Consider the following 14,454-nt stretch of genomic DNA (forward strand, 5'->3'; position numbering starts at 1 on the left):
CGGCTGTGCATGCTTCTTCTGATGCGGTGGCAAGGAGGTCTCTTTGGCGTCAACTGGGGTTGGGATTTATTTCTATTCCGTGGTTGGTGTTGGGTGATTTTAATTGTGTTTTGCATTTAGATGAAAAGAAGGGTGGAAGGCCGATCAAAGAAATATATATGAATGAATTTCGAAGTTGGATCTCTGACAATGGTTTGGTGGAAGCAGATGCTATTGGGAAGAAATATACTTGGTCTAATTGTCGGAGTGGCATTCATAGAATCGTTTCTAAACATGATAGGGCTGTTATTAATGATGCTTGGAATGATAAGTATTCTAATTGGAGGTGCAAATCTATGCCAAGAATTTGCTCTGATCATTCCCCTCTTTTTGGTTTTGCTTTTGATAGTCCAAGACCAAATAGGGCTCCTTTTAGAATTCAGAAAATGTGGCTTTTTCACCCATCTTTTTTGGATTTTGTAAAGGAAAATTGGAGTGTCAGGCTGGATGGTGCGCCTCCTTTTGTTTTCACGTCTAAGTTGAAGAGACTGAAGGATGCATTGAAGATTTGGAATAAAACTGTGTTTGGGGCTGTTCAGTTTCGCTTAAAACAAGCGGAATTGAATCTTGATAAGGAGAATGATATTCTGGATCAAAATGTTAGGTGTGAGATGCAATTTTTGAAGGTTTCCGATGCTAGGAAAGCTGTTGATGAGGTGCGAACTGAATTGGCAGTTATGCTTAAGCAAAAATCGAGAACTAGTTGGTTGGAAGATGGTGATCAAAATACTCGATTTTTCCACAACACCATTCGTATGAGGAGAAGCCAACTCTGAATTGAAGATTTCTACTAACTCTACTTTGTTTTTGCAGGATGAAATAAAATATTACATTGTTGATCACTATCGTGCAAAATTCAATGGTGGAGATGTGCATATTGATACAAAGTTGTTTGAATATGAGCATGAAAGCATCTCAGCTGCTGAAAGTGCTTTTATGGATGCTATTCCGTCTTTGGATGAAGTTAAGGAAGTTGTTTTTGATCTGGGCGCGGATTCTGCACCTGGCCCTGATGGATTTACAGGTTCTTTCTTTAGAGTATGTTGGAACATTATTTCTAGAGATATTTTTAATGATATTGCAAACTGTTGGGAGATGCGGAAAATTCCTAATGGCATTAACTCTAGTTTTATTGTTCTAATCCCAAAAAATAATAAATCTGATGCTATTAAGGACTATATGCCAATTGGTTTAACCAACTTCTTCTTCAAAATCATTACAAAGATTATGGCTACCAGACTTGGTGCAGTGCTGAATAAATTGATTTCTGAGGAGCAAGCGGCGTTTATGAAGGGAAGAAACATTCATGAAAACATAGCTTTGGCGTCGGAACTGATCAATGAGATTAGTGTGGAAAGGAAGCATGGTAATGATGGCCTCAAACTGGATATATCCCAAGCTTTTGAAACGGTTAGTTGGGAATTTGTTTTTGAGGTTTTTCGTCAATATGGTTTTTGTGATGCATGGTGTTCGTGGCTGCTTAATATTCTTAACTCTGCTCGGATTTCTATTATGATTAATGGTAGCCTTGAAGGTTTTTTCAGTATCACTAGAGGTCTGCGTTAAGGTGATCCTCTTTCAACTTTGATTTTTGTTCTTATTGAAGACGTCTTGAGCCGCAATCTCTCTAAGTTGTTTGCAGCGAAAAGTATGCACCATATGGTGAGCAAGAAAGGTGTGGCCCCAACTCATTTACTCTTTGCGGATGATATTCTTATTTTCTGTAAAGGTAATCTTCACAGTTTGCAGCATTTGAAGGAGATGCTTGGTATGTATCAACTTGCTTCTGGTCAATACGTTAGTTATGCCAAAAGCAAGTTCTATTATGGTGGCGACAAACATTCTCGTGTTGTTGCTATTGCAAACTTTATGGGCATGGAAAGGGCGTTATTCCCAAATAAATATTTGGGAATCCAATTAAAACCTGGTATTGTGCGTCATATTCACGTTCGACAAGTAATGGAGAAGATTACGGATAAACTGGCAGGTTGGAAGGGTAAGCTCTTGTCTTTTCAGGCTCGGCTAGTTTTGATTAAATCAGTGATTTCTAGTTATTTGCTTCATTCCATGGCTGTGTATAAATGGCCATGCACGGCTATCAAGTCAGTTGAGAGGGTCATTCGAAATTTCTTGTGGTCTGGAGATGCTGAAAAGCGTAAATACTTTACGGTTCTTTATGATGATTTATGCCGTTCTAGGCGTGAAGGTGGGCTTGGACTTAAGAAATTGATTGATGTTAATAGGGCCATGCTTATGAAGTTGTGGGTTTCGATTCGTGACTCTGATAAGACTTGGGCCAGATTCTTGAAGGCGAAGTATTTCAAGATAAATGGCAACTTGATCGATTATAAGTTGGGTTCTTTGGTTTTTCCAGGAATCAGATTGGTGCATAATTTTGTGCAAAGGCATACGCGCTTAATTATAGGTAATGGTGCCAATACTTCGTTATTTTTTGATAATTGGTGTGATGATTTTTCAATTGCGCAAAGACTTGGCATCACTAAAAAGGGTCCTAATGATTTTAAGGCCAAAGTTAGTGATATTATTGTTGATGGCTCTTGGGTTATTCCTCCAAAGACTAAGGAATTGATGTTACGATGCAATATTGATGTTGATAATTTGCCTCTTATTGGTGGTGGAGATGATTACAAAATTTGGGACTTGGACAGCAAGGGCGCGTTCTCTGTCAAGTCGGCTAAGGCTGCCATCAGGGCACTTGTAGAAATTTCGCCAACTGCAGCTTTATTCTCGAGAAGTGTTGTGAATCCTACTTTAAGTGTTCAGTACTGGAAGTTATTTAATGAGCAATGTTGCGCTACTGATGATAATATCATGAAGAAGACAGGTAGGGAGATGCCTTCTATGTGCCGCTTGTGCAGGGAGGATTGCGAAGATGTCGGCCATATTACTTGGCATTGCAAAATTGCTAAGAAGATTTGAAATTGGGCAGCTGATATTTTTAATCTGAAACCGAATGGAGATCTTGTGGCCTCTTACAAGGTTGCAAAATGGCGGAGTAGGATGATAAAGGATTTGTGGCTTGTTGCAAATTTTGCAATAGTTACAGAATTATGGAAACTGCGCAATAAGGCTTATTATGAGAACATGCGAGTTCGATGACTTGAATTTAAGGGACGGTTTCATCGGGTAATTCGTGATAACTCAATTAGAATGAAGGGCCACATGTATAATGCCTTAGATGATTTGCGAATTTTGAATTTCTTTAGAGTGAAGCATAGATCTTGCAAGCACTTTGTTCCAATTGAAGTTACTTGGACGCCGCCTAATCCAGGTGAGCTTATGATCTGTTGTGATGGTGCATCACTTGGCAACCCGGGCCAAGCTGGTTCTGGTGTAGTTTTTCGTGATTCTAACTCGGCAGTTTTGGGAGTTTTGTGCGTCGGACTGGCCTGGCAGACCAACTTCTATGCTGAAGTTTGTGCGGTTATCTATGGCGCAGTTGTTGCTCAAAGATGGAATGTCAAAAATCTATGCGTCAGATCGGATTCGTTGAGTTGCATTTTCGCTCTCCAAAAAGGAGAGTTGTCATGGCAGCTAATGCAGAAGTGGAGAATGGCGAAGAGTTTTTACAATAATATTAGTTATGTTCATAGCTACAGAGAGGCTAATTTTTCAGCTGATGCCTCGGCCAAACAAGCATGTTTGTTGGCTGAGAAAAATTATGAGTTTTATGAGGGTAGGCCAGGTTTTATTCATTCTATTGAATGGCCTGGAGAGGTTTTTTTCGTTTTAAATAGGTTTTATTGGCGTGCAGCCTTTTAGCTCAGCGCTAATATAGCCTAGTCCCTGTACAGTTTCGCTTTTTTATTCTATTTTTGTTGACCGAGTAAAAAAAGAACTATCTATCTATTTTTTTTTGTTTCATTGCTTAGTTTCATGTTGATCATTGTTTAGAAAGGAAAAAAAAATAGGGAAAAAAAATTAGGGAAAAAATAATAAATGAAAATCTCATTGGATTACGACACATTTTTTTAATTAATTATGACAATTTTTTTAATGAATTATGACACATTTTGTAACCTAAGCTTGAATTTCGGAGACAATGATTGTTTAACTTATTTACGAATTATGATACATTTTTTTGTTTAATAAAAAGTTTACCTTTTTTATGCTATATTTGAATGCATATTTCAATATTTTTTTGATTGAATCGAACAGATGCAGAAGCAAGATTAGCAGAAAGGTTGGATTTACGGCCTCGACAAGTCGAAGTTTGGTTCCAAAATCGAAGAGCAAGGTATCGGACATTTTTTCGATGAAAAGAAATAAAGCCATAACAATTATTTCAGTTTTTTTTCTTCTTTCTAGCAGTTACTTTGGTTGTATTGACAAAAAATTACATTGTGTTTATGTTTGGAGTTTTTTGTAGAACAAAATTAAAAAAAACAGAAGTTGATTGTGAAGTGTTGAAGAAATGTGTTGACAGACTGAATGAAGAGAACAAATGGCTGAAAAAAGAGTTGCATGAATTAAGATCAGTTAAACTTGGACCAGCACCACCATCACCTTTCTATCCTCATCATATGCTAAAGAATGATGTTGCATTGACTATGTGCCGAAACTGTAACAAGGTTTCCAGCAAGAGTAGCAGTGAAGACAACAAACATAGTACTCTTACTCTTTTCAATGACATAGGAGGTAATGCTAATGATAAAATCTGATGTATGTACTAATTTTTAGTACCATATTATAATTATAGGGATAAGAAAAATGACAAACAGATGCGAGGCAAGGAAAGAATGTTGTTTCATTTGAGATAGGTGTGTCAAGATTGATAGCCATTTCCACGCCATTTATATTTTGCATTAACTGTTAGCGTTGAAATTTTCAAGTGTTTTCGTTGAAGACTTTGATGACCAAATAAAAGATAATATTTTGACTTCAGGTTAAGGACTTGACCTTTAGAAAATTGTGGTCTTGAGATGCATTACCATAGTAATAGTCGAAATCGAAACAAAATCATTCCTTTGAAATCCAATATGCCTTGTTAATATGGAGATCAAATGCATGCGTTTTTATTGCAACATTTTGTCCGAAACTTGAGCATACCACTAGCATACAAAATAATTGGGTATTTGGATATTAGAAACAAAAGTCAATCCCAAAAGTCATAAGCAAAAAAAGTTAAACATTTTTTTTTAGAAGTCATTTTCAAATTTTGTTCCTAATCTAATTATGTCTTATTTATTTTTGGAATGAAAAAAATTATTTCTGAAGGTGTATCCATCCATCTTCTTCTAAATGCCCTATTAATCATGTTTGGATATCATTATGAAATTGTTGCTAAAATTTCAAAAGCGATTACTAAAGGTGTATCCAAACGCCTTCGAGGATACCAGACAGAAAAGAGGTGAAAATTGATTATTGATGTTAAGGTCAGCGAAGGTCGGTGGGCAAACACTTTCCTACCCCTTGTATTAAAGATTCCGATGATCAATCAAAAAAAAATTAAAAATAAAAAAACCCGACGACCCTTCAGGGAGTTTAGAAAATAGGATTGGCTTAAGATTAAAACGTCAAAGGTGGTGTTTTGTGTCTGTCTGCATCTTTCTCCCAAGAAATACATTCCTGGGCGCTCTGGTTTTCTTCCCTTACGTTTCTGATTTCACTATGGAGGACAAAACACAACTAAAACCAGCCAATGATTCTCCTTCGTTGCATGAAGTCCAAACACTAGACGATTCTTCTGATGAAGGCGAGGAAATCAATGAATCCTTTGTTTGTTGCATTTGTCTGTAAGTCCTCAAAAATCTTAATTTTAAAATTCCAATTCTCCTTATTTAAAACACTGTTTGATTGGGAGTATTTATATTTAAATTATATGTCCAAATTCTGATTTTGGTTCTTGTGATTATGTGTGGCTATAAAAAAAAATCTGTTTAGAAAGGTCTAACTTTTATTGGATGTGTGAAAATTCAATGTTAGATGTTACTTTGGTGTTTTGGGGGTTCAGTTATTTGCCTAATTGGGGGTTCAGCATTGCAATTCATTGGAAGGACTGAACTGAATTGGTGGGTAGCTATTGGGTGATCTTGAAGACTCATCTTTGTTGTGAATTTTAAAAGGGAGAGATTGAGATGTGATGGGAATTCAGCTAATCAGTAGCGTAGAACAAAAGCAGTCTTGTATCCAACTTAGACGAATGTAGGAGCTACTTGTTTGACTATTTCCGGTAGAATCACTAGCAAACAATTGGCTGATGCACGATTTACTAATTGTGATTTCCATTCCTTTTGCAGAGAGCTGCTCCACAAGCCGATTGTACTTGGTAAGAAGGCAGTTCAATTTTCCAATCCTTGATATGGAGTTGTTTCCTGCTCTGATCTGTTAACTTTCTAAACATGCAGCTTGCGGCCACGTTTCTTGTTTCTGGTGTGTTCATCATGCGATGGATTTTGGGCGAGAGTCTCATTGTCCGATTTGTCGACGTGAATATAACCATTTTCCCAGTATCTGTGAGCTGCTTCACTTCTTGTTGCTGAAGATGTACCGGGAAACCTACAGGAGAAGGGAGATGCAATTGTTAGGTGAGTTTGAACATATTAAGTGTTTTTATTTGGAAGCTATATGCTTCTTCTCGGTATAACCTTGTGCTAGCACAGATTTTAGGAGTCTGTCTATAACTTATCCCCTAATGGTTGTATACAATGCAATATTTGAAATAGGTCTTTTTTCTTCCTAGTTCCCTCATGTTATGCCTAGTGCAAGAAATAATTTCTCAGTTTCATAGTTCTTAGCATTTTTCTTGGTAGGAAAGTGCTCAAAATATAATAAAAACACTGTTCCATACTAAGCCATGTAACTCAAACATGACATAACAAAAACTCATCAAGTACCTTTTTACGTTACAGTTAAGAATGATCCCATTGGATATTTGGATCATTAACAATCCTCCAGAGTAATATCAATATATTATGTTCATTATGAATCAAAGATGTTGAGAAAGGTAGTTTGAGGGCTTCAGTCTCAAACTCTCATCTTTTGTGTTTAAATGTTTGAAACATTAAGTTTCATGCTGATTTGAACCCGTATAGCATTAAATTCGTGAGCTTTTAACCTCACGATGCTTTGAGATGCAATGCGGCTTATCGTGTTTTGAGGTATACTAATTTATGACTATAGTGATATTAGTCTTAGTATTTTGGCAGCCTAGACAAGAGAGGATTGTATCTCAATGACAATAAGGCTATGTGCAGCTTTTAAAACATTGCATTTAGACAATTATCAGTTGAAGTGTCTTCTCTTTTCCTTATTGCTTGCACGCTATTGACAACATTATTTGAGGAAGAGTTATGTTGTTGTGATATATTTATCTGATCATTGTTGCTGCAGAATAATGTGGGATCTCATGAACCTTCGATTAACATTTCATGTTGCATTGCTATTGTTAAGCTCGTTTTATGTGATGTCTTGTAGTCTTGTAGACCATAACCATCACTTCTAAATTGGTTAATACTGGGTTGTCATTCTCTTTTACAGAAGTAGAAAAGATGCGGGGTGTATTCTCGCCGCAGCTTGATCAGAGTAGCTCATGTCTTGATTCTGAACCAAAAGCTCCACATCCTCCTCCTAATTCTATCAGTTGTTCTCAGTCCATCTCGTGTCATGAAACCAATTCCTCAGTTAAAACCTACCCTGCTCCCATAGGGAACTCCCCTGAAAAGTGTGCAGAAAATTCTGTCAGAACAAAGAATGTAAATACTGAAGAGAACACTTATCTGAATTACGAAGCATGCCAGCGAGTTTCCATCAATGACGCACTTTGCATTACATGCAAGCAAATGCTCTTGCAACCCGTAATTCTTAATTGTGGCCATGGTAAGCCATTGGACTTTCAATGGGAAGGTCAAATGCTAGCACATTTCACATTACTTGGTTTGGCATGTATTTAATCAGCATGTGAAGTTTTTAATTGCCTTTTTACTTTTTCCAGCATATTGTGAATCTTGTTTAGAAATACCAGAGCATGAGGCTCTTAGTTGTCAACTTTGTCAATTTCCGCATCCGAATGGATTCCCGAAAGTGTGTTTAGTGCTCGATAATTTCTTGGAGACAGAATTCCCCCAAGAGTATGCGCGGAGAAGAGAGGATGTTCAGCACAAACTAGTCCGTTCCCAGCAGGGGACTGCGGCATCAGCCTGTATGTTTCTATCTTGTTTATTGAAATAACTGCTTTATTTGTTTTAGTTTTGGTATTGGTTCCACATAAAACCGCATGGAACTCTGCAGAAGGATTTTGGGATGACTACTCTTCAACATTACTTATAACCATGAAACAAATCTTTATCATTAGGTTTAGATGCTCTTGGTCACCATTAGACTGAAATTAGGATTCTGCAAGTTGGTCTAGAGAAATGAAAGCATTTCTGATTTATATTATAAAATTACTGCAAAGTTCTTCTGTAAAAGGCCTAGGCATTTTGACCAATTAGGTCGTTAGATTCTTTTCTTCCTACCAATAAAAACGACTCAAGTATCAGAATGTGTTAAATGAACCGTCCTCCACTAATTGTTTTTTTGTCCCTTGTTCATTAGTGGCAATCAATCTTACCAAGTTACCATGTCATTGTAGCCAATAGCTTGACTTTGTAAGTTTACGTTAGCATTTACTATATCTTGTTTGTCTTTCAGGCACAACATCCTCTAAGAAAGATGGGCCCCTTTCATCTACTAAACTTAGTCAATATTACTCAGAATGGATGCGTGGCGCTGGACCAGATATTCATTTTGCAGCTGGTTGTGATTATTGTGGGGTGAGTTTTATCATCCCTGAAACTTGTTGTATGTAACAATGTTCTTTTCTACTAAAATGTGGTTAGTGATGCTAGGTGGAGTGTCCGAGTCCCAGATGGAGAGTCCTTCAGCGTAATAGCAACAGCGTGCGGTGCATGCTTCATACTAAACTTTAGAAATCGCTTTAGAGTAGTTCTTTGTTTGAAAGATTCTTTGTGATTTATTCTATTTTTCGTTGTCTGACTCAGTAGTTGATCTCTGCAGATATGTCCAATCGTTGGCGAAAGAACATTGCAAACACAAGAAATCTGTCGTTAAAACAATCTTATGCCACAGGTATAATCCTTTTCTTTACTACTGCTACTACAAGCTCACCGACATCATTAGCAAACAATATTGCAAACACAAGAAATCGAATTATTACAGGCAAGCAAGCAGGCAGATTCTAGTCTTTTTAATTACCACTGCCAGCACCACCACCGGCTCCAAATCCTCCTCCAAAACCTGCACCTCCACCAGCTCCACCGCCACCACCGCCTCCTCCTCCTCCACCGCCTCCGCCCCCGCCCCCGCCCCCACCCCCAAGACCTAAACCAGCTCCAGCACCGAAGCCTCCACCAGCGCCAAAACCTGCACCGCCTCCTACACCTCCTCCACCCCCACCAAATCCACTCCACCACCAGCCCCACCACCAATTCCTCCACCGGCACCAATGCCACCTCCTGCTCCAAACCCTCCACCTGCTCCACCACCTACTCCTCCGCCTCCACCAGCACCGCCTCCTCCTCCCAATCCCCCACCGCCACCAATTCCACCACCAGCACCAGCTCCACCACCGACACCACCTCCTGCTCCAATACCACCGCCAGCACCACCTCCTCCTCCTAGTCCACCGACTCCACCGCCGGCGCCTGCACCACCACCTACACCCACCAGCTCCAGCACCCCCACCAATCCCACCTCCAACTCCACCCCCACCCCCTAGTCCACCACCTCCACCGATTCCACCTCCGGCGCCTGCACCACCACCAGATCCAGCACCTCCTAATCCACCGCCTCCACCAATTCCACCACCTATACCTCCACCAGCTCCAACACCACCTCCAGCACCACCTCCTAATCCACCACCAGCGGCTGCCCCACCACCTATACCTCCGCCAGCTCCAGCTCCCCCACCAACACCACCTCCGACTCCACCCCCACCTCCTAGTCCACCACCAGCACCTCCACCTAATCCTCCGCCACTACCAATTCCACCTCCAGCACCACCCCCAACTCCACCACCTCCACCAATTCCACCGCCTCCACCTAATCCTCCGCCACCAGCAGCACCACCTCCGAATCCACCACCAGCACCTCCACCAAGACCACCCCCACCACCAAGTCCTCCACCATGTCTAAACCCCTTGCTATAAATACCATGTCCTAAACCTCCACCACCACCCAGTCCACCGCGACGTCCCAAGAAATGCTTATCATCATCAGTAACAAATCGATCAGCATTAACAATAGTAATCAGCAACAAAACACCAAGAAGAACAACTGAAAACATAAATGATGCATTACAACTATGACTCCTACTCTTCTTCTTCAAAATTCCACCAAATGAACTAGCACCCATCTTAATCTCAACCTTGTAATTCCAGCAGCAATTGCTTACAACATATATATCTGCACTCACCAACAAAATCAATCCTCTAAATTTAATATTCTTCAATACTACCTAGTACTTGAAAGATAGAAGAAAAATAAGGTTTGAGACAAGCTCACTTTGAACTGCAATGGTGTTGGGTCATTGGAGTATTTATACTGAAACTAAGAAGGTCAACACGGAGATGAACATTTATTACACAGGTTCAAAATTACGCACCATCCAACCACCTCACGATGAGTACAATGAATACTAGCGCAGTGTAGCTGCAGCATGTTAAAAAAATGGAAAGAAAAAAAAGTCTTTGCTCAGAGATATATCAGTACTCTCTGGCCTGAGTAATTTCCCTCCTATAGTGATCATCCATACTTGGAAATGCCGCGTATTTCAGTAGGTAGAGTTAAATAAATTGCTAGTGGACTTAACTTCCCAACTGCATTCGTAGCTCAGGCATCAGACCTCTATTAATTACCTCAGCTGTAGCCTGTAAGGTAAGGAGATATATAGTGGACACAGTTGAAGTTCTAAATGCATGTTAGAGTTGGTGACTGTTTCTCTTTCTGTGTGGGAAAAAATGAAAGAAAAGAAAAAGGAACAACTATCATCCGTCCCAATGTTAGAAAGAATTGATGGCCTAGTTGTTCTAGATGGATGTTTGATGGGTTTTTCTCTTGGGAATATTTGAACATGAAGTGAGAGTAATGATCTGGGGCCAAAAGGGCTATCCATGCAGTGGTGCATGCATGGGGAGCTAGTTATTAAATTCTAGGACCAAGTGGGATTTGAATTTGGTTTCTCGAGTGCTACTGCATGCATGCATACCTACTCAAAGTTCTATCAAGTTGGTGAGTTTGGATTACCATGCATGACAGAATTCAATGCTACATCTTTTTTTCTTTTCTCTCACTTTTTGTTTTCCTATTATTCCAGATTACTGCTTTCTTAGCACACTGGTTTGGAGATGTCCTGATAGATGGTTGAAGTAATATGCCACCTTCATTCAATGCAGCTTATTGATTGTTAAGAAGTGTTCTACAACTGTGACAGTTAAGATTACATATTGCATGTGCATCTATTTATGTATACTACTGGTATATGACCCGTGCCGTAGTTTGATTGTTGTCAGTAATAAGTAATTGTTGAAGTTTTTCTATAAAATCTTATATATTTCTCAGGTCGAACTTGCAATTGAACGTGAGGATGATTATTGAAATTAATGTTATCTAAATTGCGTCATTGAGGGTTAATTTTTTTTATAGTCATTCTTAAAAGATTTGTATTATCGGATGACGACATATGTATCCCGAACGACTTTGCGGTATGGCTTTCCGTTCAAGTAGCTTCAAAGACGTTGGATCATCAAATAAACAACTGGATTAAACTTTTACACGTTCTTCACAACATGTCGCTCTCTCACTGGTTATTTACATTCAGTTCAGGACCCACCACATGCTCCAAAAGGTTCAAGGATTCCAGATCTAGGTTCTAGATGTAGGACATATGTACCTGATAGTCATATGTGTTGCAGACTTGTAGTCAGACCATTATGTTGAATCTTCGTATTGACTGGTAAAATATAAAACTGGTTAAAATATAAATTAAAGTCAAAGGCTTAAAGCTGATTAAGAGAGCGATCAAATTATGTTTGGTAATATATCAGGTTCAAATATTATTGTTGTAGCAAATGATAAAAACAAACATGTCTCTAAAGATAGTTTATTTAAATAAACTTTATGGTCTATTTTGCGTTTCCTCCCCTCCCAAGATCGCTAATTAGCGTTTCCTCCCCAAAAAGATTCAAATTAGCGTTTCCTCCCCTCGTCAAGTATTCCGTCCATTTTCATGTTAGCTGAGTCAGCAAAAATGTACACGTAGAAAATATAAACACATGTCACTGAAATACCCAGAATACCCTCTTATACTAATATGATCTGACGATGGTAGCTAAAGCCAAAACAATTAACGGTGGAATTTTACAACAATGGTTTAGGCATTTATACAAACACCTTTCGTGTGTGACTTCAGTAATGGAGAAAACTTCTCTGTTGATTTCCAAATAGTTCTCTATGTCCTTCCCTGCAGAATTTCTTCAACAATATAACTGCAAAGCCATTTAAACTATCATGGCATCAACCGAGTCATCTTCCATACATAGTTGATTTCCAGGGACAGTATCAAAGATCTTTTCTTCCCCATTTGTTCATGACATAAATCAATTGATTCATGGCGGCAAGTTCCTTCAATCACCCAAGAACTGACGACAGCAGTAAAAACTTTCCCTTCATCTCCAATCATCTATCTCTTATTCTCTGTTTTTTTGTGATTAAAATGATACCTTCTGATAAGTATGTTTGTGAATTCTATGACACTGGGATGGTAGATACAAGATCATTGAGCCAAGCACTCACTTTCTGCAATGATTTTTCCTAACATTCATCTATACCAGCAACTCAAACCTTCTTCAATTCATCTTAACATCACCTCCAGTTCCCTCAACAACATTTAGTTTTCGTTATTTCTCTGTAATACCAACATCAAATACACTCCAGAAATTTACCAATATGCATCATCAACACATAACACCATCTAAGCTCTGTAACTGCAATCATACAAACCCCTACACAAATTCGATTAGAACCCACCTAATTAATAGCAACAACAACTTCAATTCATCTTCTTTTTCTCTTCTTGATACAAAATCAAACCCTAATTTATTTCTTCCATCTCCTCCATAACATCAACAGGCTCTCTTCATTCATTCACTGATTTAATTGTAAATCGAGATAAACCCATCTTGTAATTTATGGTTTGTCTCCTCCATAACAGCAGCACCAAACTCCCATTCCTGCAGCTCAACTCTAACAACACATTTCTTAACAAACCCATCTTGTAATTTCTAATTTATTCACCATCTTTTCAGTTAGTATCACCGGAACAACATCAAACCATTCCTTTTCTCCCATTAGATTTCAGAAAAAAACTATTAGAACCCTAGATTTTGAGATAAACCCCAACTTGGATATCAATCTCATAGATAATAAAAGCATAAAAATTACCAGATTCGTTCAATTACAGTTGATCTATCTTTTTTCTCATCATCAATCTTAGCTGATTTCTCATCTTGTACCTACGTTTTCACCCCTTGGTGAATTAATAAATCAAATTAGTTTCTCGCAGGATGTAGAGACCGAATATAACTTCAATTCTCTGATACTCGAAGGAGGTGCTAATAAGAACCAAGGATTGTTGAAACTTAAATGTGAACGAAGAAGACGAGGTTATTTTGGACAATTTATCAAAAAGATTTTTATTTCTGCCACGTGTGCACCGAGTATGACTCAGCTAACATGAAAATGAACGGAATATTTGACGAGGGGAGGAAACGCTAATTCGAATTTTTTTGGGGAGGAAACGCTAATAAGCGATCTTGTGAGGGGAGGAAAAGCAAAATAGCCCAACTCTATTGTTACTAAATATATATTGGTATGCCCGATAAAATTAAGTAAAATATTTTTTACTACTAAATTTACTAATTAATATTACTATTTAAATTTTATTCTTTTAAAAAAGTATTATTTTGTTTAGCTCATTTTTATTTTAGATATAAATTCAAGAAAAATGAAACTGAAATTAGCTCATTTTTCATTATTGATAAGTTATTTTTTGTTTTTTGAAAGCTTATGTTGTTGTAGTTTTTAAAAGCTCTTTCTCTCTGGTTTTTAAAAATTGGAGAATTATGGAGGTGTTTTGCGTAAAAAGTATTTGTAAAAGCTTTGTTAAACATTAAGATGAATTTTTTTTATTATAAATATGTGTTGAGTGCTTTTGGGAAAAAAAAAAAGTCATAATCAAACTCAGCCTAAGTCAGGACCTAAATCAATCGCTTTCTTTTGGAGAATTCTTTTTTTTTTTCTTGGTATTTCCTTTAAAACTCAATTTATTATGGAATCCAATTCATGTGGTATTCCCTTTAAAACTTAGCATATTTTGATAATCAAATATCATTTTAT

The 14,454-nt window shown here is 38.1% G+C and overlaps 1 protein-coding gene across 4 annotated transcripts; it reads left to right on the plus strand.

Moving 5' to 3' along the window:
- Positions 1-5,273: 5,273 nt before the first annotated feature.
- On the plus strand, positions 5,274-11,706 carry LOC113296807 (E3 ubiquitin-protein ligase PRT1-like). Of its 4 annotated transcripts, none has more exons than XR_003333151.1 (9): positions 5,274-5,795; positions 6,300-6,328; positions 6,408-6,587; positions 7,540-7,878; positions 7,994-8,200; positions 8,692-8,813; positions 8,889-8,944; positions 9,058-11,289; positions 11,375-11,706. XR_003333151.1 is itself a non-coding variant. In XM_026545154.1 (9 exons), the coding sequence occupies exons 1-9, from the start codon at positions 5,671-5,673 to the stop codon at positions 11,388-11,390; spliced, it is 1,146 nt and encodes a 381-aa protein (XP_026400939.1). In that variant the 5' UTR covers positions 5,278-5,670; the 3' UTR covers positions 11,391-11,706. The 4 variants fall into 4 exon arrangements, 3 of the variants coding, with proteins under 3 accessions (XP_026400939.1, XP_026400940.1, XP_026400941.1); XM_026545154.1 differs by having other exon boundaries at positions 5,278-5,795; positions 9,058-9,129; XM_026545155.1 differs by having other exon boundaries at positions 5,278-5,795; positions 8,889-8,939; positions 9,058-9,129.
- The last annotated feature ends 2,748 nt before the right edge of the window (positions 11,707-14,454 follow it).

Source organism: Papaver somniferum, chromosome 7, assembly GCF_003573695.1.
Source record: "Papaver somniferum cultivar HN1 chromosome 7, ASM357369v1, whole genome shotgun sequence".
Taxonomy (NCBI): Eukaryota; Viridiplantae; Streptophyta; class Magnoliopsida; order Ranunculales; family Papaveraceae; genus Papaver; species Papaver somniferum.

Bases quoted from the DNA above. Each gene is read 5' to 3' on its own strand.
- LOC113296807 (XM_026545154.1), top strand. From the start codon at position 5,671: ATGGAGGACAAAACACAACTAAAACCAGCCAATGATTCTCCTTCGTTG. The intron at 6,329-6,407 runs GTAAGAAGGCAG...CTAAACATGCAG, and splicing joins CCACAAGCCGATTGTACTTG to CTTGCGGCCACGTTTCTTGT. The intron at 8,814-8,888 runs GTGAGTTTTATC...TAGTGATGCTAG, and splicing joins CTGGTTGTGATTATTGTGGG to GTGGAGTGTCCGAGTCCCAG.